Raw genomic sequence first — 25508 nt, 5'->3', positions numbered from 1 at the left:
TAAAGCATTTGGAGTGAGCAAAAAATGTCCATTGACTTCAATGCATTTGGAGTTAGAAAAAAGGTAATGCGTAAAAAATTGTCGCCCGCATAAATATTTATCACACGTAAAAAAATGTGTATAAAAAAATGTTGCCTATTGGCTTCAATGTGTTTCACAAAGTTTTCAGTAGTTTAGAGAATTTTTCGGCAAAGCAAAACGGGACAGATTTGCTCATCACTATTCAGAATGCAATGCAGAGCTCACTTCACTAAATGTGAGGCATATGACTGATACCGTAAATAATGCTTTTTAGGCTGATAGTTACACATTTTGGGTTCGGGAGTGTGTACTTTATGAAAATATAATATTTTCTGGAGACTTTATATGGTTAAAGGGTCGTAAAACACATAATACACATGCAGTTCATTTATTTGGCAGTTAAATGTTATCTAGGAGAATTTGTTTCTGCATTTTTTATATTTTGGGGCCTCACCATGCCATTGTCTTGGGTAAATCTATAAACACTGGGAATCAAACTGTTCAGTGCACTCTTGAAACTCATTTTTAATATGGTTGACCATATAAATAAATTGTGGGAGATAAGATGCTGTATAGTGGAACATTTGATGCAATTTTTAGACAATGCATCTAAAGCTTTTCAGTTTGGTAGTTTGAAGTAGAAGGACATATTTGCCCGTTTTGGATTAAGCAACATTTACAGTATCCTTTCAATGATATATAATTTTCTGGTGTCAGCGTATTTTAGCACAAACATAGCAGGAAGTAATTATTTAAAGTAGTTAAAATATAAGCCGTAAAATTTGTATGCATAAGGCATACTAAGGGGCACATTTACTAATCCACGAATCCGAATCACGAATGGGAAAAAATTTCGTAAGATCGCAAATATCATGAAAATGCTTACGAAAAAATCGTATTAGTCACGATAATATCGTATTGGCGATCCAAAAGTCACTAAATTTTCGTACCGAACAATTGTAAACAGCGGTAAAACCTTTCCGATTTTTTCGTGCAAACGTCCGAAAAAGTTGTGCGGCGTCCGAAAAAGTTGTGTGCCATACGAAAAAGTCGTGCGGACGCCCGAAAAAATCGGCGAAAATACGATCGGAGCGTTCGCATGAACGCTTGAGCGTTCATGCTTTTGTAAATGTGCCCCTATATGTTATCTAAATGCCAGATACCTTTATAAACTTATGCATTGGATGTTGGTTTGAGGCTATTCAGAAATGTCATCAAAACTTTGTCATTTAGAAATGCTTTGCACTTTTTGTTTTTTTTCATTTTGAGTATAAGGACATATTTAATCCTTATTGGAAATATATATGGTTTTTCTAGGGTGAACTTACTTTTTTGAATCCATAATAGTTCATTTACACTATCTTCATTCAGGTCCTCTATAGACCACATACAGTACTTCAGTAATCCTTTGCTTTACAGTCATCAAACTATTCAGTAGATGTCTGGTATTCATATTTAAGATTTTTCATCCCAGTTAAGATAATTTAGGAAAGCATTGCAGCTTATTAGTTTGCAGTAGCAAGATATAATTACCCATTTTGGATTCATCAGAATGTGCACAATGGATTTTCCAAATCAGTTGTATTTTTGTGCATAAAATAAAATGTGTTTTTAATATGCAGTCCTGGCCCACAATGTTAAAGTGTCTTAAGCTTATCTCCACCTGCAGAAAGGATGCCCACACCTGCAGAAAGGATGGAACTTGGGGTTATAAGGCATAAAAAGTATGTGCCTAGTGCCCTAGTACCTGCTAATATGTGTCTGTATAATGTGGAAACTATCATTTGTATGAATTGTATGTATTTGTATGTGTTTAGAAGCCTATCCCCCATATGAAGTAAAGGGCACTAAGCATGCCTAGGAGCAGAAACCCATAGCAACCTCTAAGATGTTTGCTTTTAAAACAGTTGACCTGTAAATGCTTTCTAATGATTGGTTGGTATGGGTTACTGCTCATGGGCACACTTAGTTTCTTGTATTGTGTAACCTCATTTTTACAGAAGTGGAATTATGCAAATTTTCCAGCTCAGTGTCTGGAAAAAAAAAATTCTAGCTAAACTATGGGGCACATTTACTAATCCACGAATCCGAATCACGAATCAGATTGGAAACGAACATTTTGCGACTTTTTCGTGATTTTTTCTTCGCCGTCATGAATTTTTCGTAAATTGTTGCTACTTTTTCGTAGCCGTTACGACTTGCTCGTATATTGTCGCGACTTTTTCATATTGAGCGCTCATAAACGGCGGGCCTCCCATAGGACTCAATGGCACTCTGCAGCTCCAACCTGGCCCAAGGAAAGTCACGATACTGAAGCTTGAATGAATCCGAAACTTTCGTACTCGGCGCGACGGCTACGAAAAAGTCGCGACAATTCGCGCAAGTCGTAATGGATACAAAAAAGTCACAACAATTTACGAAAAAATCGCAAAATACAGATCATTACGAAAAAAACGCATTCGGACGCTTTTCGGACATTCGTGGATTAGTAAATGTACCCCTATATGTCCCTGTCCAGAAATGCCCCTAAAGGGCACAAAATGCTAAAAATTGTCTAGCAGAAGTGCAAAAATGAAAAAAAAAATGCAAAGCTCTCCATGTAGTGAAAAGGTTAAGTCCAGTCAGCAACATTTTAGAAAATGTCATATTATGTTTGTTAACATTTAAAAAAAGCAGGCTTCCATTAACACCAATGTGACATATTCCTTGCAATGGAAAATTACACATTTACAACTTTATTTTTAATTTTTTTTTCTGAGGAAGAAAAAAACACTTTGGATTGCAGACTAAAGAAAGCATAAGAGCATGAGGCAGACAAAACTGTATTCAGTACATTTCTGTGAAAAGAAAACACAACAATAGGGGTTGACTTAGAAGACCTTGTTTGATGCATGTGTAGGTGAACCGTTTGTCAGCTTTAAGCATATGTGTCATCTTCTATTGTGTTTTGTTTTGTAACGAGCTTGCTTTAGGGCCACAAACGGCAGAAACTTTTTGATGACCTTCTTGATGAGTGGCCTTGTCATCGTGAACTGAACTTGCAGGAATCTACCAATGCCCTTCATATGTCCAAAGCTGTACAGAATCAGCATCGGTAAACTGGAAGGCTGCAAGGAATATTCTTTTTCTTTTGAAAGAAAATATAATGGGGTCATAAAGATGACTGATGATTTTTTTTCATAAAAATATATAATGATCTTCTTACTGAAGATCATTGTATCTTTGACAACAGAAATGTTTGTATCTGTATATTTTTATATCAAACCATAAATATAAATTCTGATAAGCTTCTAAATTGAACAGTTTAAGCAGACCCCCCTATCTATCTATCTATCTATCTATCTATCTATCTATCTATTTATCTCTAAAATAAGACACATTTTTCTACTCCAATGTTAATCATTTTATATTGGAATGGTTATTTGTTGGGCCTCTCTGTCTCCTCGATTGTTGAATTAGCAAGAGGGCAGCCAGGCTTTTCACTTATTCTGGGACTGTACGGCCACAGGGAATAAATTAGGATGCTGCAGCTGGCACAATATATTGTAAGAAAACAAAAGAAAGAATGTTCACCAAAATAAAAAGAGATCTTCTTTAAACATCAGAGAGTTTTGTTACTGTGAGAAATGTACCAGTGGAAACCATTAATTCCAAAGGCCAATGATGGCAACACTGATATCTTTTGGCTCTAGAAATTATTCTTTTGAGTCAAACTTTAATTTTGTAAGGCTGTGGTAAGGGTAATGGAACACTGAATGATGGGATTGAGAAATCCAAGGCTTCAGGCTTGGAGTTGTTTAATTTTTACAGCACTCAAATGGGTAGGCTTACAAACTATTGTTTTTTTTTGTCTTTTGAAATGTTTATCACTTAATATAGTTTGATCTCTGTTTTGACAACCAAGTTTGGAGATTTACTTTCTTTCAGCAGATTTGCTATGTCACATTGGTGAGACTTCAATTATTCTTGCAGGAAGCTGTAATGAAGTTCCCTTTTTAAAGGTGCTAATTTTGGTCTACTAAGGCCTGTGTGTATGGAAAAAATTAAAAGTGTTTTATTTTACCAGGACACCCCAAAATCTTTAGTTTGCATGTGGGATCTATCGACCCAGTTAAATACTTGGGTTAGTTTGAGAGGTGTGATCAACTATTACCAAGGTGCTTCAATCTGATTCTGTGCTAAATCTGGTCAACAAGGGCATGTTTCAACAGCAAGGAATGCAGTAATGTGAATAAAATAATACAATTACTGTATTTTCTATAATTTAGCAAGCAATGTGAGTAAACATTTCATGTCTTTGTATTCATTGTCACGTTATACACTTTGCTGTTTTCCTATTTAATGTGTTCTGTGAATCTACCTGGTTGTTAACATGATCAATGGAATAGGGCTGTTGGAATGATATGCGCATATAAATTGAATGTCAAGTCAACCCTGAGACTTAAACCATTGCAGAGTACTAGCAGATTATGAGATATTGATTGGCTGCCCTTTTCAAAAAGAAAGAGGGTCACCTGTTTAACCACCATTATGATGTTCACTTTAAACGCTAATCCTAGGTGTAGATGTGCATGAATGATACAACTGAGTAAGCATTGGCTCACTGGACATACATTCAGCTCTAGTCATATGTAAAGATTGCATTTCTTAATTTTGGAACAACACCCAAGAAATTACAGGCATTCAGTGAAAGCTTCTTTCATGTATAAATTGCATTTCATTAAATCGTTGTCAGGAATGATCATGAAAGGCCTTTCTTTTGTTGCAGGCATGAAAGTACAGTTGAAAAAGTATGTATTAAGTCTGTCAAGTAACAGCAACAGAGCTAATGTCTTTATGGTAATTGCATATCCTTAAAAATGCATTATCTTTCTGGATGCTGTATTGCTATGTGTGGCATTACTGAAGAAAGCAATGATTTGTAAACAACCCTTGGCATTGAACACAGAACCTAATTTTGTTTAAATAAAGCAGAGCTACATTAGAATTCATGTGCCGCATCAAAACTGGCAAGGGATGGGAAGCTGTTTTGATATATGCACTGGAGCATTCATGATTACTTAAATATTAACTGTTCTCTGAATACACAAAGATGATCAGAGGAAAAAGCAGTCATTAGGACAAAGAAGGAAATGCTTTGTTGTAAAGATGATTTCCTAGTCACTCACTTCACTGGTTTTAATTTTTGGTGCAGAACATAGACTAAAGGTTGCAGTGAGAAAAGAGTGGATTGGGGTAATGAAGCACAAGATCAGGCAGATTTCATTTTGATTGCACAAGGCATTGATAGCTGAGTGACTTTTGGCTTGTGCTGTGTATTAGATTTTCCTTCCCCTACATTACTAGCCAAGTTTTAACATGCCGATACTTTTGTGTCTATGACTAGTTTATTTCAGCTAGAGATTTATGCACATTTCAGAAAAAAAACATCTTTTGTTTTGACCTTTAGTTTGAACTGAGGATGGAAGAATCTTATCAGATAAACAAATGATGCTTATTGTATTCATTGATTCACTTATTGACATCAGAAGCCCCCTATTAAAATTTACCCTTGAGAAAAGCTTTATTATAATATCTGGGTTGCTGTCTGTTACTTTACTAGCCTTGGAGTATATTTAAGCCATAGTAGAGTAGAAGTGTTGTAAACTTTACCAATGTTTTGACCTTGTACAGGTATGGGACCCATTATCGAGAATGCTCAGGACCTGGAGTTTTCCGGATAAAGGATCTTTCTGTAATTTGGGTCTTCATACCTTAAGTGAACTTGACCAAAAGGTTTCAAAACAGGTTAATATTGGTCATCTGCTCCAGGGTGGTACTAGTTCAGACTGCTGTCCTTGTTGGTCAATAGATATGGGTTGCTCTAGAATTAGGCATTTTTTTTTGTGTGAAACTGCATTAGAATAACTATAGCCTTGGAAGGAACTTTGAATAGGCATTCAGAAGAACAATAGGAGTGGCTATATGTTGCTCTAAGGTTCAGTCACCAAGATGTATCCCCATAATAATGGTTAACACTTGTTTTCCTTGGTGTAGACCAGTGATCCCCAACCAGTGGCTCAGGGGCAACATGATGCTCCCCAACCCCTTGGATGTTGCTCTCAGTGCCCCCAAACCAGGTAGTTATTTTTGAATTCCTGACTTGGGGGCAAGTTTTGGTTGAATAAAAACAGGATTTCCTACCAAATAAAGCCCCCTGTAAGCTGATAGTGTGCATAGAGGCTGCCTAATAGCCAATCACAGCCCTTATTTGGCACCTCCATGAACTTTTATGGTGCTTGTGTTGCTCTCCAAGTCTTTTTACATTTAACTGTGGCTCACGGGTAAGAAAGGTTGGGGACCCCTGGTGTAGACCCTTAACTTCTATCATATTAGAGATTATTTTAAATTGTATATTAAAATGTTATTAGTTTACACCAGGACATGTCTATATGCATTCAAATTCCTATGTATGTTTTACTATACTCCCTTATTAAGGTCAAACAGGTACAAATCAGAATCTAAACTGTCCTGTCCATATAGGGTAATCGGTAGTTCCCTAAACACTGAAATGTACCTTTATTCCCTACAGTCCTGACTTGCACATCTGATAACAGTCTGATAGACAGGTAGCACTAGCACGTATGTGTATATGTACATTGTGTTATCCTTTTCATAGCACTGGGATATAAGTAACCTACTGAACCACTGTATTTGTCAAGCCAGGATTGTTTTGAATTGTAAAGCTAATTATTTTGTTTCCAGTGCTATTTGCCCTTTAAAGTTGTTTCCTTGACACTCAGTTAGCATCACTAGCTACAAAAACTTTCCAGGAAATCATCACATTTCTATGAATTCCTGCTCAGCTTTCACCGTGAATGATAGAGAGGGATTTGAATCTAACATCATTACAAAGTGCTCAGTGTACCTCCACTGAATTCCAATTACATCAGTACTTGTTACTTCAGCACAGACACATCTGTGGTTTGGTTTTCCATCACAGACTCACTATACGGATTTAGTCCTCTACACAATTACTAAATGTGGTGAGAATAAATGAATAGGCCCAGGCAATAATCTTCAATGAATACTTATTGGGCAAATCATTACACAGCTAGAATAGAGATGAGCCAAACTGCAGTGATTACTTCAGAACACCATATTTCTGTTAATAACTAGAAAGATTTACTGAAAAGAAAAAGCAAATGTGTTTTTCACTTTTGTGAATATTATTGGGTTTTTTTCATGACTAAATTGGGCTGCTTTATACTGATATTGCAAAAAAAAAAAAGTGACATTCCTTTCTCTCTGAAGGGTACATCATTGCATAAGGGTTAAGTCAATCTCATTGGTAATATAGAAAGAAATGCATCTACCGCATGGCCTTGCCTGTAAATGGCACCTTGTTATCCTTCATTACTAATACCTATTTTATTTTAATTTCTCAATAACATATACAGATTTAAACATATAGGAATATACAGGTGAGGCAAATTTTATCTCAATATTTGGCTTAGGTATCTCACCATGTTCTAACATATCACTCCAATTAAATGAACCATTATTACAACTTTCTCCTTTTACATCAAGTGACTCACATGGTTCAGACCAGCATGAAATGTCACAGTATTCCTTTTATATTGCTGTACAGATTATGGGGCCTATTTATTATGTTGTGTAAAACGAAATTCACCAAAAAATGGTGTAAAAAGCTGTGAAAAGTAAATGCCAAATTTATCAAGGTGTGTTTTATGTTATGCTGTTCCATCGCCAGATTTGACGCTCTGTAATTAAACATGGAGGAACATGTCCATGGAAGTCTTATATCCTTAACCCTGATTCCTTTGTATTCCATTTGCATAAAGCTGATCTAATATTGGAATCAAGTCACAGCTCTGTATAATGATCCCTGGCTTGTGATAGTAGATTATATCAGGGCTTTAGCTGCAGTTTATATATGCTAATCGTGTTTACTTGAATTATATACTGATACTTTGGCCTTTATGGAAATACCTGGATGGGCTTCTTGAATTATTTAAAGGAAGATGATTATTGTAATTGTAGTAGGAGTTTCATTGGATAGATTAAGAAGGTGTGGGACATCTTTACACTAGTTAATAACACTGGTTAACTAGCCACTTCCACATTGCACATGTTTCTATTTTAGATGTAACATACGGAATGCTATTGTACACAGCAAATCTGTACTGCAGCTCTGTTATTTTTTCGTACCGGTTTGGCAAAGGAAGCTCTTTAAGTACTTGGGATTATGGAAGTGGTGCACATTAGACTTTTCTCTAATTTGTTTTTTTCTCTACACTGAACTATATGAGACAAAGTAAAGATCTGCCCCGGGGCGTTGATTTGATTTTATACTTGAGGCACAGAGAGATAAAATATTTTATTGCTAGAGTATTGGAAACCTATTCACATTTTTCAATAAACTCTTGTAGATCAAATTGTTAAAATTTCCAAAGTCGGTTACTTGTTTTCCGCTAGCGGGAAGAAATTGAAGCAGGAGCCGTGTTAACACTTACATACAAAATTTATTTTTTGTGGGCATAAGGCCACGCGTTTCTCAAGCCTACTACCTGCATCATACGCATTGCATTTCTCAATTTCATGTCAGACAGCAGGTAAAAGCTCCATATGAGTTCTTCATTAGAATACATTTTTTTCACATACTTTATAAACGGAATATTAGTTTCCTGCTGCTACAGTAAATTCTTGGCAAGAGCAATAGAGGTAGTCTTCTGTTGTTTACAAATGTAATGTTCAAGGTCTAACTTTGGAAACCATCCAAGAAAAAAAATAAAGATATTAATATAATATGTTGTTTTTGAGCCAAAACATAAATGAAATTATCAGCTATTTCTCATTTTCTAAACATAACTGTAATAAATGGACAAGGCTGTGTGGGAAATAAGTGCTTTTTAATCCATCACTATAATTTTGTGACCATTTTCTTTCAAAATCCTCTCTCTCTCTGGATGTGCTGAGGTTATATGGTATTTTTATATTATTACCATATTTATCCAGATACACTTTTTATACAAAACTGCTTCTCACTACTTTGTCTCAGATCTGTCAAGATTTAAATTTGATATGTCCAAAGTAATGCAAATGAAAAAAAAGTCTACACCTGCATATTTAAAAACTGTAGGAGGGTATGACTGGTGCAAGAGGCAAACTTATAGACACTTATAACCTGGATTAAGGGGCCTGCCTTTTGTCACTCCTAGGCACTGCTTTCCTCTGTAACTCATCCCCCTTCCATTACTTTGGCCCCAGGCCTTACTTCTGTTACACCCCTACATTTTATACCCCTATCTCCAGCTCCCCCCCAGGGGAACCCCTACTGTTGCAACTCAATACTAATACCACCCCTACCCCTTTGCTCTGGAGAGGTCAGGTAAGAGTTGTTCCAGGTGAAATGTGAACACCCCCTTCATTCCTTCCTCCATTAACCCCTCGTGTCACAGGCAAACCCACTCAAACTACTCAGTTCCTTTCTTCCTAACCCTGTCATTCACAAGTTCCTGGCTCACTCTCCACAGACATTCTTTTCATTTATAAACTCATTGGCAACAATGAATTAATCTGTTTCTCCTTTGTTCGGTAGAGTTTTATTTTGGAGCCACATTTGGCTTAGTAAACTGATGTTAGATGTGGTATATGGGTCACTAATAATCCCGATGAAGGCTCTCTAAGCAGAGCTTGAAGCATTGGTCAGTTTGATGTACTTGCCTTAAACTTATTAAACATTTTGTTAAGCCCTGAGCTGTACCAACTTTTTTCTAGACAGATAGAGACAGATAGACAGATGCACCAGTATATTTACATTAGACAGCTTTTAGGTTCAATCTAGTTTTTAAATGAATGTAATAATATCTTATTGCCTTGATGAGCAAAGAATTCATTTCAGCTTTTTCTTTATGCATTAGAAATGAAACCTGTTGTGAAGAATTACAATGTTCATACATTCTAACAGTTATTGCATTTAGCAACTGTAAAAATACAGTTTTCAGTTTAAAAATAAAAAGATTAACACTCCTTCCTCCTACTTCCTTTCAGATAAGGCAACTGCTGTTTATTTTTTACTTGCTAAATATCTGCAAAGGTATATTTCATAGTTAACGGCATTTGAGATTGTTATTAGTTATTCACACATACGAGTTGTCAAAGCAAATGAATAAAACATTTGTATAGGGCTAGTGTACAAATTACTATATAATATGTTTGTCTTGTCTTTTATTATATGTTTTTTGTTATTATATATTTCCTACTCCACACATATGGGAAGTGCTATAGTATCCTGTAGCCCACTTCCTGCAGGCAGCCTGAAAGTCTATTCCTGGCCAACATTGCAGCCCAATATGCAGTTTGCATACTAGGCATATTCAGAATAATATTATATTTATCGTGTGCTTTTGCATGTATAGTCTTTTTGGATTTTCTTGCAGATAGGGCCTGCCAGTTCACACTGTCAGTTATGATATGAATGGGTCCACTTATTAGTTTATGAAAGCATTAAATGGAAGAAATACTGTATGCTGCTCCAAGAAATTAATGAATTAAGCAATGACATGATCTACTTACAGAGCAGTGTCTACTATTTTCAAGACGTCCATTGCATTGAAGACATATTTACCTCTTACCGCTCTTCTTGGACTTTTCCATATTTTGTTTACAGATGTCACTGGGTTTGTTGCCATTTGATTTAAATAACAAATTAAAGGTGTAAAATATATTGTATCACAATAAGAAATATTTTACACCTTCTGTGTGTTAAGTATGTTGTGTAAATCAAATGGTAACAATCCCAGTGATTAACTCTGGCACAAAGTAATTCAAAACAAAATGTTTGTTGGTAACATATAAAATAATTTTCTTTAGAATTTCCTTTGAAACAAATGTGTCTAATATTTGTATAGAATGGTCTGAAGTGTTGCTTTTCCATCTAATTCCTCTTGGAAGTGTAATATCAGTGTGCTAGTAAATGGTAAATAGTGATGAACAAATCTATCTGGTTTTGCGGCTCCAAAAAAATTAGCAAAATTGCAAATATTCACAAAATGCATTGATGTCTATTGGCGTTTTTTTTGCTGGGACTTTTTATATACTGTGCAACTTTTTTTTTTGATAATTGGATTCTATCTGCATTTTTTCATGGCAAAAGCTGTTGAAAAATATTCCTCACCAATGGTGAAAAACCCAAACCTTTAGATAGGCACAATATTTTTACAGAAACACATTTTTTAAAACATTCAGGAGACAGTTATTAACTGATATGTCCAGTATGTATGCTTTTTTAATGTCTGTTTTCTTGTAATGTACATTTTTTTGCAGGCTGCTCAATAATCACATTTTGGTTTTACTGTGGAAATGGTTTTGTGCTAAGTGGTATTACATACTATAAAATTTGCCAGCAAAAACAGTATATAATTTCCCTGAGTTGTTTACAGGCAAATGATAGGTATTGTACATGGAGCTTTCCTAGCTCAATACACTTTTCCATTCTATGTGCCTTTGAGGCTGCATAATTACATTCAAGGTAATTGCCATTCATCTTACAGATGAATTTGCACACAACCTGTAGAGGCAACTGTCTTCTCCAGAGCTTCCAGTCTAATGTGTGTAATGAATAAAATGATACATCTGTATGTGTATATATATATATATATAAAAGCAGGAACAAATGTCAGCACTCTTAGGATTTTCACAAACGATCAAGAAGTCATCAAGTATTTGCAAGCGGTGAAGTTTTATTACCAACGTTTCAGTCCTCACTTGGGACTTTTGTCAGAGGGTACACATATATATATATATATATATATATATTATGTTTTTCCCAAATCTTAGAATGCATTCTGTGCATTTGTAACCAAAAGGGATTAAATGTTATTATCAATCAGTAATTAATATCAAAATAAATATCAATTTTTCAATGGCAAATAACACATATCAAAAGCATTCAAAAAGATTTGAAACATGTATGAATTTAGGGAGTTTATGAAGGTTTTTTTTTTATTCATCCAGGTTGCAATATACATTATCTAATAGGGGTAAGTCTAAGTAATGTTTTTTCAGATTGTGGGGTGCAAAAACACCGTAAAAGGGGTTAGGGTGTCAAGAAAATCTGAACCCTGAAGAATGTGCTTTAGGTAAATAGAGATTTTAAAAAAACACCACATGAAGTGTTAAAATATGTTAGTTCTGTGTGAATGTTGATACCAAATACTCTTGCATAGCGATGAGCGAATCTGTCCCATTTCTATTTGCCCAAAAATTTATGAAACTGTGAAAAAAATTATTTGTTGTTTGGCATTTGACATTTTTTTGTTGCATGGCTTTTTTTTTTTTTTTTTTGCAGTGCAGCAATTTTTTTCCACAGCAAATTTTTGTGCCCATTTCGTGAAAACATCCGCCAGTGGCGAAACATGGAAATCCATGCCTGCTGAAAAACTGCTCATCACTACTGTACAATTTAAAGGTTTATTACATCAGAATGAAATTCATACTGACCCCAAAAATCAGCCTGATGTACAGTTATAGGACCTTTTATCCAGAATGCTCAGGACCTAAGGGATCTTTCTGTAATTTGGATCTCCATAAATGAAGTCTCCTAAAATTCATTTAAATATTATATAAACCCAATAGGCTTGTTTTGCCTCTGATAAGGATTAATTATATCTTAGTTGGGATCAAGTACAAGGTACTGTTTTATTATTACAGAGAAAAAGGAAATCATTTTTTAAAATTAGAATTATTTGCTTATAATGGAGTCTATGGGAGATGGTCTTTCCGTAATTCGGAACTTTCTGGATAATGGGTTTCCGCATAAGGGATCCCTTACCTGTACTGTATTTGTTCAGCATTATTGAGCTACAGTATGTTATGTTGTTACACCTTTACACTCCCTTACATTCCTTTACAACTAATCAGAAGATATTTTTATCTTCAGCAGCAAAGGCATAACTGGTGTCATGTGCTGAACAAGCATTTGCAAACTCCTGGGGGCTTGTCTTGGACTAATGCCCATCTCTTTCCATTTCTTTCAAATCTCACTGTCACGGGGTAGGAAATACTTTGACTGACTTGAAATGACATTTTTGTCATTGTGCAAAATTGTGGGACCCACTGCAATTTTTGCAGTTGAAGGCAGCTTAGTTTAAAATATAAAAATACTTTTAATGGTGGTAGAGGGTAATGATTTATTTACTTTTTATTGGAAAATAACACGTTTTTAGTTTGTTGGTATATTTTGGTGGACCTTCAGCTCTATGCCTGTTTTTGGAAAGGTAGCACTAAGTCAAGTCATATGGTTACTACGCAATATAATGTTCTATTTCTTGTTATTTAACCCACAGATCAGAGATACCAAATCTTCAGACCAGAAAACCACTTTGTTGCACTTCTTGGCTGAAATTTGTGAGGAACGGTTTAAGGAAATTTTGAAATTTCCTGATGAACTTGAACATGTGGAGAGTGCAAGCAAAGGTAAGATGTGTCCCATTTGCTCCATCTTTATTCTGGAAATGTGCCTATTAAATTAATATACTATATTTATGCTCTGTAAATATAAGTACATGGTTCAAACCACTCAACTGTATTGTATAATATACATAAAAATCCAATTTGGCAAGTTACAGTATGAATACACACCATGCTTCATTTAAAGGTTTCGTGCAGAGAAAATCCCTTTGGTATTAAGGGGTAGGTCACCTTTAAAATAACTTTTAGTATGTTATAGAATATACTATTCTTGGCAACTTTGCAATTTGTATTCATTATTTTTTTTTTTTTATATAATTTTTGAATTATTTGCCTTTATCTACATCTTTCCTGCTTTCACGTAGGGGTCACTGTCCCCAGGCTTACTTCCTTTCCTTTTTATAATAAATGCCCTATAGAAATGTTTATGATAGGGGGTTCAATTCAATTAAAATAACACAGAAATGATTATGTAAAAATATACATGCACATGCTCGTTTGGTTTGACCTATTGACACCAAGCTATTTTGTTTTGGTGAGTTATGGTCAGTGTAGTTTTATTTAGCTGTTGATGGGAAGCAGTAATTTACTTTGAATGTTAAATTGGTTTATGCTAATAAGAGTATACATCATACAACAATGATACCATACCATACACACAGTGAGCCATATAACACTTAGATGGTTTGGCCTGTATACAAGCTCCATTGATTGCCAATGAGCTACATTGTTTACTGGTACTACTGTAGTTTTTAAAAGGCTTTTTGAGTTAATCTTTCGGGGAATTTCTAGGCAATAAATATCTCAAAGTTGATAATAAACATTATGTGATTGAGATGTCTGCTGGGGACAGAGTCCCTAGATTGCAGAATGGACCAGATTCAATCTAAATGTAGAGTTTTCTGTGTTCGCTATTGGAAATAGCATTTGTAAGAAGAAAATTTCAACGCTGATTTATATGAGTTTAAGTGTGGTGAGTCTAGACGTTTACCTTCAAACCCAAATCATAAATAAAGTGCCAGATTCATCACCCTCCAGATAGTAATTACCTACTTCCCTGCAATGTACAATGAACTATTGCTTGCAGTGGGTGATGGTAGTAGTAGTTCAGTACTAGCTGGCGGACGTGGGAGCTGACATGACTGATAAAGACCTGGGTTTTTTTGCCTTTTGACTATTCTTAGACTGTGCTTGTACATCAGACAGCATAACCGCTAGGTATTTGTCATTAATGAGACTACCCAGGCAATCGTTCCACAAATCAATAGTTGCCTGTGAATCGCTACTTTTACATTTTACTAAATGTCAGATACAGAGTGTCTCGCTTAATAAATATTCATTACTTCTTGAAATATGCTTTGCAAAAATCAAGATGCTATTTCTACAGAAATAGATTAAAACATAATGTGCCTTTTCTTATCATGTGTAAAAATAATGAAATCTAAAATGAAGACAGCTCAGTAATGCATGTGCTTCAAGGTGTTCTTCCTACACCGAGCAAATACACAGACTTCATGCTTTAGATGATTATTGATACTGCATTGACTCTGTGCTTATGCAAAGACAAAGGAGACAGAATTAACTGCAGAAAGTTGTGTTGGCAAGCAAAAGGAAAGCTTGGTATTTATTTGATGTTTCATTATGTACAGAAATACTATTTCTCATTTTAATCACCAACTCTCTGTTCATAGTGTTACCCTGAAACACTTTATTAGTCTAATTTGATCACAGTGCAGACAATAAAGGACTAGTATACTTATAATCTACTTCTATTAATAAATAAATCAGTGCAACTTTGAAAACCTTTAAACTCACTACTGATATCTTAATGAAGTTTTGACCAGTAATGTTTTTCTTCTAGTGCCTGGAAGAAAGGAATGGTCAGTGGGAAGCCTGTTTTAGAAAGTTCCTCTACCAAAACCTTGACAATAGGCACATTAATGTATAGCAACTTGTAGGGTAGCTTTTGTTTTTATACACATTATATATCACCTTGTATCCGGGTGAGGGTGCTCTGGTATCCTCTGTGCCAAATGAGATAGGATTAGAGCACTTGGAAAATTGAACAATATAATATGTAAGTAATATTATGGGACAGTAGACTGTATTTTACATATCTTGATCCACCAATAATCCTAACCCTGGGTAAACTAGCTCAAGACCTGAAATTGCTTAGCCCACAAGTGTTTGGCCTACCCGCACATCTCTATTGCAGGGTACCAATGTGCATGTTGATAAATTAGTCCCCCCCCCCCCCAGGTGCTTCAATATACTTTGCTCAGAGCTTTGGCAGCACCAACATTAATACTGCATAAAGGAGCTACAGTATTTGGACCAAAAAGTGGTGTATACCAAATAGGGAAGTGGCAGAGATACTCAATACCTTCAGAGTCATGTTTTTTTTTTCCTGGGCATTAGATTCCCTATAAGTTTATGATTTCTCCCCTCAGAGCAATAGAAACAACTCCCTGTGGTAATAACACAGATGTGACCATTCTATTGCTGTATGTGTAACCTCAAATGCAATCTCTTTAGATAAGGCAACTGGAGGAAATAAGAAGATGACTAACAGAAGAGTTTTTTAAATCTGTGCAAGAGATCAATATTTGATTGAATACTATCAAACTCAAACTCTGGGTACAAACAGGGCTCTACTATTGTCACAACAATACACTCACATACTTTTGTGATATTATTATCAATGTGATGACTGTTTTCTGTTTTTTTTAACAAATGTACTTTTGAGCATTCTCATTTTTTCCAAGCTATTCTAAACATTTCATGGTTAATTATTTCAATATAAACCAACCAACCAACATATCAGTGTGGTTTAGATCTGCTGCAGCCAGTAGAACCCACATAAAAAGCCAATGCCGACATCCTTGATAGGTGTAATTTGATTGGATTGAGTGTGAATTAAATGTGAGCAATATAATGCATCCAATACATATGTTTTTTGGTATATTCATGAGCTAAATATTATGAGACTGCACATTCTAAACGTTGTCAAACAGTGGCCTATATAAACCATTTAAAAGAATGATTTTTAAGGTAAAGGTTGTTTTTTTTTAAATATTGAAAAAAAAAATCCAACTTATATAAGTGTCAAACCCTAGGTTCTGATATTTTTCGTAGTATTTATAAAGTGCCAACAAAACTCTGTATTTCTTTACAGAGATTATACATCATTCACATCAGTCCCTGTCCCACTAAAATGTACAGTCTAAGGTCTCTATCACATTCCCTACAGGCAATTTTTTGGGCCAGTTCACTTGTCTGTATGTTTTTGGAGCTTGCAGGAAACTGGATTCCCCAGAGGAAACCCACATAGACACTGGTAGAATATACTGACACTCTGAAACAATATTTGGGTTACGTTTAAATGCAAAATGTTGCTTTCAAAATGCCCTTCCTGTTTAGTTATGGAAGTTCCCAAATATTTAACAATTCCAATTCCACAAAAGTCATTGCATTGGTTTGGTAATATTCAGTAATTTGTTTCTTAGGATTAATTGTAAAGTTGTTTCTTCTATTTCTGTATTAGAATTTACTTAGCATAGGCTTACTGGTTCAGCAGGCATATTTGATAAATCCTTTATTGGCTTTCTCCTGTGGCTAACTCTTTATGACTTACGCCTTTGAGGATTTTTAGAATTTGTTTTGGGAAAAAAGAACCTCCAGTGTTTTACAGGTTGGCTCCAGGGATTAAACCAAGTAGGCAAGTGAAGTTTAATTAAACACCTGTGCGTCTGATGGGAAAAAAAAGCTGAGCGTACTATAATTCCTAGGTTTTTGAATACTTCTTCCACTTAAGTTAAAAGTATTCTGTTTCATGTGATAAAAGATAGGATTGCTATCAATTTGCTCTAACTGCACACATCCACTGAAAGCACACAATTCATTAGCTTTTTTCGGAATTAATAAGTGTGAAATGATAAAAAAGATAATGTGAAAAGCTGGATAGAAGGATAGAAGCCTATCATTTCAGTACCACTATTCTGTACTAAAAATTATAGAGTAGAAGTCAAACATAAGAAAAAATAAATTTTCGGCCTAGACCACGGATATATTCAATAATATTCTTAGAGAATTTGTAGTCTTCATTTTTGTTGTGCTGCTGTTAGGCCTTGAATTTTATTTTAACGGCTATCGCTTTCGATTGCTTTGTAACCTTATTAACCCAGCAGCAGTTTGGAAGTAAAAATGTAGGATGAATAGCAGAAGGCCTGAATAAAAATGTATGTAGGGAGGTAGGGTTTTGTCCTTCCCTTAAAGGTTAAGGGATTAAAGGCACACAAATGAAAATGTAATATAAGTTTTCTCTCATGGAAATCAGAAAGTTGTTACTTTACTCCCCTCAGGAAACTGTCTCTCTACATGCAGATTTGTGATGGAGTTGGTTATTTAAAAGAGTTTTCTCTAATACAGTGTCTATTCAAGGGGACCACAGCCCAATGTATCAAAATCTGACTCCTGCAGACTCCTGTAGAGACTGTTTAGTGAGAAAAAAAATAAAGAATATTATCTTGATTATTTCAGATATGGTGTAGAATTTTTAATTAGTTATATTCAGAACGTTTCTTGTGCTCATAGCTGGGATAGCTGTGAGTTTCTTATAAGTCCAGAATCTAAGGTGTTTTCCTAGTCCATAAACATGAGGAAATTGGTTAGGATTGGTGTCTTTTAACCTAATTTACTGGAGAGGGTGTGCGGGACTAAAGAGCCTGAAGCAGGTGTTGTTAATGCAAGGGATAACGCTTCTTCTGACTTACTCTATAAGTAAGTTTAAGGTAGTTAATAAAGTAGCCAGAGGCTCCACTGACAACAAAACTATTGATATTCTAGACTTCATTCTCCAGAATAGGGTCACGCTAGGGACTGGAATCCTGCTACCTACCACTGGCCGCAACTAGTGCTCATGTCATTAGGGATATATGGTGATTAATAGCGACATTCTATTAAGTGAATCCATGATCTAGGAGCCTGTCTCTGATCAAAAAAATAGATCAACGTTTTATTTCAACATAGAAATAAGAAAATGTATAGTCAAAGTAGTACTGGTGATTGATTTTTAAACTACACTCTAGATATAAGGCAAGCAGTAAAAGAAAAGCACCATTTAGGTACAGAAAGTGTTAAGTGCTATAGCAAAGTCAGGGCTTTTTGTACCAGAAATTTTTTTTGTAATAAAAGATATTTTCTACTACTAACGCCTCTCCATGGGGTCTGTGAGTGCCTGCCATATAAGGTGTCCAGCAATTTAACTAGACTTCGTAATACAGAAGTAGCTATTGACATGTCTAGGGAGATGAAATTTGAATTAACTCTTACATATATTTCAAGTGACCTCACATCTTTATAAACACTTCTAAATGAATCAGTGAATGGGTGCTTACCACCAGCAGTAAGAGGCTATTTCATATATATGGGATGCACTACAATATTCCAATCATTGTTATAATGATATATATAAGTATGCTTCCTAAATCACCAATGCCCAACTGCATCCATCCAGTTTAGCACTAAAATTGTAATCAGCAACAAGTATGATGGAAATTTTAGTTTTACAATGCCTTAAGGGCCAAGACTATAACCCCAAGTCATTAAAGAAAATGTATATCTGTGTATGTATTCATTTATTATGCTGAATCCATTTAGTAAAGTGTTATAATGATAATTTGACATTCATTGAAGAGGTCAGGAACTGCTGCTATTGTGAGCTTTTTTCATTTACATTTGCTCAAGATCAATTTCCGGTATTAGTCACAGATGAGTAAAATGAATGTAAAGTGAATGTGAGTGCTTGATTTATACTCATTTCCTTTAGCAAGGAAAAAAACTTTTGGTTTTGTCTACACTACGAGGTCAGAAATGTCAGTATGTCAGAATATGCTAGTGGCCAATAAAAGCGTTCATACCACCACTGTAAAGATAATAATGATAATGTACAATATGACATTTAATTAAGGATGTCCCCCAAAGCTTAACATGTTGAGGAATCAGCTGAGGTTCAGAGTTTTCTGTTAAAAATAAGATGCAGAGTCCAATACCCAAAGATTATCGTCTATCACTGCCCAGTGACTCTGATTACAGCACATTCTTAAAGAATATATTAACATCAACCTAATGTTTGCAATGTTTCATCAGGTTGATTCACATAAATATGCTGTTATTTCTGTGCTGAGTGTTACTTTAACCTGTGCTCATGGGCCCCCACTGTGCAGATGTTTGCTATAAACCTGGGAATTCATAGACACGACGGACTCCTATAGACTTGTTTTTTATTTCACTAAAATAATTTTTCTGAAAGTTAATATCTAGGTTTTTGTGTCAGATATATGTTCCCCTTACACCTGTTGTGGAATTAAACTTCCACAGCTAGACAGCATCATAACACAATACTACATTTATATTGTCAGGTTTTTTATAATAACCTCTTATTTTGGATTTATTTCTAATTTCATCCTCCATTTGAGTTTGTTTTAGTACCCCTACAACATGCCTTTACACTAAAGCCTGCGTACCACATACTTCTCTAGCCTTTTCATACGCATTATGATTCCCAAAACACTCCTAGGCAACTGTCTTCTTCAATTTATGTTCTGTTCTATATGTTATATCAAAGCATTTACATAGAACACATGACAGAACTGCAATACATTGGCAAGAAGTTGTTTTCAGTTCTCACTGAACCCTTCCAATACAAGGATGCCATCTCAAGCTCATCTAAAGCAGGCACTTGAAATTTGAAACCTCAATTTTACATACCCTGACATTTTCTTTTTTTTGAGGCCCCACCATTATATAATGCATTTTGCTGATTTTACATTTTCACAGATTTTAAGGGTTCTACTGTATGACATTAGATAATTCATCACCAAAATAGCTGTTATATGATTTAAAAGAGTGTACAACAGTACAAACAATACAAACATTCCAACTGATAAATGACTAATTAAGATCACAGAATCACTAAACATGAGGGACCTTCAGTGTAATTGTTAATAATGTCGAATGCAAGCAGAGTAAAGTAATAGTGTTGTCTTTCAAAGGCTATGTAGAAGAAATAAAAAAGACAGTGGCCTGAATTCATTGTACAGATATTTAGAGCCGCCTCTAAAACAACGGCTTCATGGACATTTTTCTTACAATATTTAATCCTAGTGTGGGTTATTAAAGATACTTTGCTAGTTCCCCTATTTATGCACCCTTATGAGGGATTGTCAGCAGCCATGATTTTGAGAAAATGCTGTATATCTTTGCTGGATAAAGACCATCAATTCAGAACAAATAGACTAAACTGATTTAATTCATAGTCCTGCCTAAGGCCCAGAGTCAAACAGGTGTCATCAATGGATACCGTTAGGGCTCCATTGATTATTAAAACCCTATCTAGTCAACAGCCACCTGAATGGGACTGTGCTGCAGTTTAGCGCAAAATATATTTTATGGGGCTATGTTGAATGACTTAATCACCTGCAGTATTCAGCCCTGTACTTAGAACGTTTTGACAATGTACAGTTATATGCAGCACATTTTCCCTGGTGACTGGATGAAGATCATTGTATGGTGCCAGTTTAGTAAAACATGACTGAGAGGACAGAATCATGTGGCACAAGTGGACATCACAAGAGCCTTTTCCATTAGAAAACATTATACAGACAACTAAAGTGTTGAAAAAGCAGCTGACAGAAGATATAAAAACCACTGGTTGTGGTTATTACTGCAAACATATCTTGAACTAGCTCTATTGCAAACACAAGACTTCTGTAAGGTGTTACCATGGCTTCATGGTTCAACTACTCTAGAATAATCAAGGCTAATTGTTCATTGGTTACTTTAGGTACAGGTATGGTTTAAACATTCCACCAGAAAATTAAGTTCTGTTGCTAGGCTGCAATTAGTTCTTGTGTATGTTTATTATAAATGCTTTGGGTTATGGCACTAGATAATGTAAATTAAAAATCAATTGACCTCATTCAATCAAAATTTACAAAATTTATTACATATAGTAATGGAAGGTCAGAAGTAATTTCACTGTAAAAGTTTAGATCCCCTGTTTTTTCTTGGCATGACAATTAATTATGCTTTCTCCAGTCATGCTATACAGAAATCTTAGATTAATTTGTGAGATCCTTTGTTATTTTGCGGACTGAAAGGAGGCAGTATGAGACAGACCTGAAACTGCAAGAAGGTTCTGGCTGTAAAGAAGTCTCACACTCAATAAAGAAACATGTTTTTTTGAAACATGTTTTTCATGTGTATAGTCTTGAATGTTCAAAGCTTTAAAGTAATAACATAGTAAGACAATGAAGAACTCACTTCTTTGACGGTTCCATTGTGCTGCATTCAGTCTGCCTGAAAGGAACGTGAAGAGAATTTTACAGCTTATTTACATCCCTTTCCAGTGCAATTCATATAGCCCTCAGAATTTTTATACTCAACTGTAAATTGTATCTTAAAGAGTGCTAAAAGTACTTATTAGGGTCACATATTAGTATTACATGAAATATCATGTTGTGGTACACTGTAGTTTAGTCTGTAAAGGCTTCAATACAACATCTGAAAAGGTTTGCCTAAGAATATTTTTTAAAAGGTTTCTTTAGACATAATTAAAATATTAGTTTCAAAGAATCACAAATTACAAAAAAAAAAAAAAGATCATAAACTCAAATTTACAAAGAGGTATGATGAAAAATATCAATATATTGGCTTATGCACCCAGTTTTAGTTTAGGTGCATTAGACCATTCAAAACCAATTTCCGCTGATTTTATGCCATTCCCATTTCCTTTATTGTAGAAACAAATGGCAAACCATCTCTGTGGTTGATGGGCTACAGCTAAGGGTTACAACAAATGTAGTTGAATTAGTCCACTGAGGTTAAGACTATAGTGTCTTTGAAAAGGTTTTCATATGCCTAAAATCACTGTTGGGATCTCACTAATCTGGCAAAACACTAATGGGCCCTGGCACTTATACAATTGGTGTAACTACCATGCAGTAGACCCTGCGAGCACAGTGGGGGCCTGGACCATGTGGTTTGCTGTATGGTAGCCCCCCTGCCCATTTTACAGTTTTAACTTACCCCGTTTGTGGTGGGTGTGATCCAAGTGGCAGAGGAAGGAGGGTAGTCAGTGAGAAGGAACTGAGTGCACTTTAGTTATTCCACTCAAAGGAAATTAAAAAAAAAAGAGAATAAAAAGACACAGGAGCTCCTATCATCCTCCTTTATGTTTGATATATGAGACAGGGTCCAGTGAGCAGCCCAACTACAGTGCCAGTGATAAAATAACTCTGTGGATAAAAAGGCATTTAAAGTGCATGTGCTAAATACAAAGTGACAATACATGAAATTTACAGTTTATATACATGTAATATCCAGCCAATTATTAAAACCAAGCTTTCTGTATCTGTATGTCACAGTGGACCATATAGTATATTCAGTTGTCAAGTATACCCCATGGACACTCTTTGCTATTTCTCTGGTGCAGTATCTTAGTAGTAGTACAAATCCATAAGGGGTTTCCAGGTATATTTGAAGGCCCCAGCCTTACAAGGAAGGATGGCAGGAGCTTTTTTTTTTGTAATATCATTACACTGGGCTGCTCCCCTTGTTATTGCAAAAGGGTGCTCCCCTCTTCTGTGCCCCTGTAAAACTTTCAAGAGAATTAGCCTTTAATTACCAAACACTGAACAAAATAATCTCAGACCCAAGAGTTGGAGAATTATATCTTGGCTGGCAACTACATTTAAAAGCTCTAATCCTTAAATCCAACTTTCTGAAATTCCTGAAACCCAAAGAATGTCATGTCAAGATGTAGGAGTCAGACTGAAAGCTTCTCTGAGCAGAACATGTTGTACAGCCTCGTGTAAGATTCACTTGTAAGCTGGCCACTATTTAATTACACTGGTTTCAAATGTTATGGGGGGTTTTTCTATTCATGTACCAAGCTTTTGAATTTAACAAAATGAAAATAAATAAATAAATAAAATTATACCATTTGTTAGTTATGCTATAGTCTGTAGTGATCCCTTGTCATTTGCAATTGTAACTTAATTAATCCTTAATTAAAAAATAAATGTGGCATTGCCACTTCACCTAATGCCAGTGGTTGTTGTCATGTTTCAGTTTAAGTCCTCCTTGAAGGCTCAACCTTTAGCTTGGGCTCATTTAGCTTTTAACAAATATACACAGATAGGAAAACATTGGTATATCTGCCATTTAGCCAAAGATTTAAGAATATTTAGGGCAGCAAATATAATTCCACCCCAAATTGTAACCTAGATGACTGTCAAGCTGGGCTTTCAGGTCTATCAAATAGACCACATAAGCATTCCCTCCAAATCTTTAGCTAACTGGCATTCAGGCAGAGCCTTTCCCCTGCCATGGATCTGTGCTTTCTGTCAAATCAAGATTGAAATCCTTGGAGAAAAGGGAAACAAGAACATGATAGTTAATTAATTTTGACCAGTATCTCTCAATTTAGTTTTAAGTGGACAATGCCAATGCAGATTCATATTCACTAGGACCCTAAGTATATTGTTATATTTGCAGAAAAAAAGCCAATTGTTAGAAATGTCAAAAATGCAAAACAATACCTTACAAAAATAACATTTATTACATGAAAGTCTTATTGGCTTCTCCGCAAAAGCTGCTTTGCAAGGAATCATGTTGAGATATTAATGTGAACAGATTTCTCTTTTTTTGTCTTCCCTATAAAGCATAACATTTTAATGGTCTCTAGGTTATCTGTATGAAAGGCAAGATATTAGTGTGGATTCATGGGTTATAAAACAGCTTAAGCATACTGAGCTGTTCAAAGCCTGAGATTTCAGCTTCTTGTGATATATTCAGCCAGCCACCCAAACTTTCCTTTCTTTATTATGTTTAGCTTACAGAGTGAAAGAAGGTTGCGGGAGGTTTCCATTATGCAGCCCTAGATCTCCCTGCATTACCAAGTACATGGAAGATAACTCTGTTAGCACTATTAGTGCATCGACTGTACCTGATTAATTCAATGCTTCATGTACTTCAACAGGATCCCGCTGATAACCTTTCTGATGCATTGCTGTTTCCATGCTTTCTTATTTATTACCTTTTCTCTCTGATAGCAAGTATGAATTGCCTAACTGCTGCTGTAAGCTGGGATTTAAAAAGTTTTGTGGCATGTAAGCCTATATTTAACTTATTAGTAATTTGGGCTAACTTAAACCATACTGTTCCTTTTTATTAGACACCCTCTGTATTTGTTAAGTGGAAATAAAATTATGTCTAATGATTTTCTGTTATTTGGCCTCAGGGCCACCTTAGGTTGGCATATTGGGACAAAATCTGCTAGTTTGATGACTTCGCCAAATGAGCAGATCACAACGTGTATGGCCACCTTAACTGGTGGATACTTATTCAGACTGGGAGAGTAGACATTTTTTATCACACTGATCCTGATATTACTAGACTACAGCTCCCAGAATGCTTTAAATAATGATATGTTAAGTGGTTAAATTATGATAAGCAAGGTGGTGCTATCTGATGCATACCCAATGCTGGCTAATGATGTCACCTGAGCTGGCAATCTGAGGATCAACTCAGCTGCACCCTAGACACCAGGGAATTATGGAACAGACATCAAGGTTCCTGTATGGTGCAAATTTCTGACATATACAGCCCACTGACACCAGTGGAGAGTTTTTAGGTCTATTTTCCTGCTGGTAAGCTCCCTTGGTTGGAATACCATTGTCCATGATGGGACTCTGGTACCTGTACTGTTAATTTTCTTTTTGTTTTGTGTTGCTGCAAAGTCTAGTTTCTGTTTGCCAAACACCTGCCTGTTTCCCAACTATCGCACTGCCTTGGTCCTACTCCACATTCTATAGCCGGTGGTCCCTGAGATTTTGTTATGACCACACTGAACCTGACATATTAGAGTGCGCCTGGAGTTCTAGTATAGCATTATATGGAAAACCCTGCATTGAGCAGTGCTGACCCTTTTTCTCCCCCTAACTCTTTAATTT

At 35.5% G+C, this 25508-nt stretch overlaps 1 protein-coding gene across 2 annotated transcripts in view; it reads left to right on the top strand.

The window, feature by feature from the left end:
• Window positions 1–25508, top strand: part of diaph2 (diaphanous related formin 2) — a 760530-nt gene that overhangs the window by 424434 nt on the left and 310588 nt on the right. For both annotated transcript variants that reach the window (XM_031890756.1, XM_031890755.1), the window contains one exon: window positions 13371–13500. In XM_031890756.1, the coding sequence (XP_031746616.1) occupies window positions 13371–13500 (130 nt within the window). The remainder of the gene's footprint in view (window positions 1–13370; window positions 13501–25508) is intronic.

This window comes from Xenopus tropicalis, chromosome 8 (genome assembly GCF_000004195.4).
Source record: "Xenopus tropicalis strain Nigerian chromosome 8, UCB_Xtro_10.0, whole genome shotgun sequence".
In the NCBI taxonomy this organism is placed as follows: domain Eukaryota; kingdom Metazoa; phylum Chordata; class Amphibia; order Anura; family Pipidae; genus Xenopus; species Xenopus tropicalis.
The sequence above is the reverse complement of the archived record's forward strand: the minus strand, read 5'-3'. Positions and strand labels throughout refer to the sequence as shown.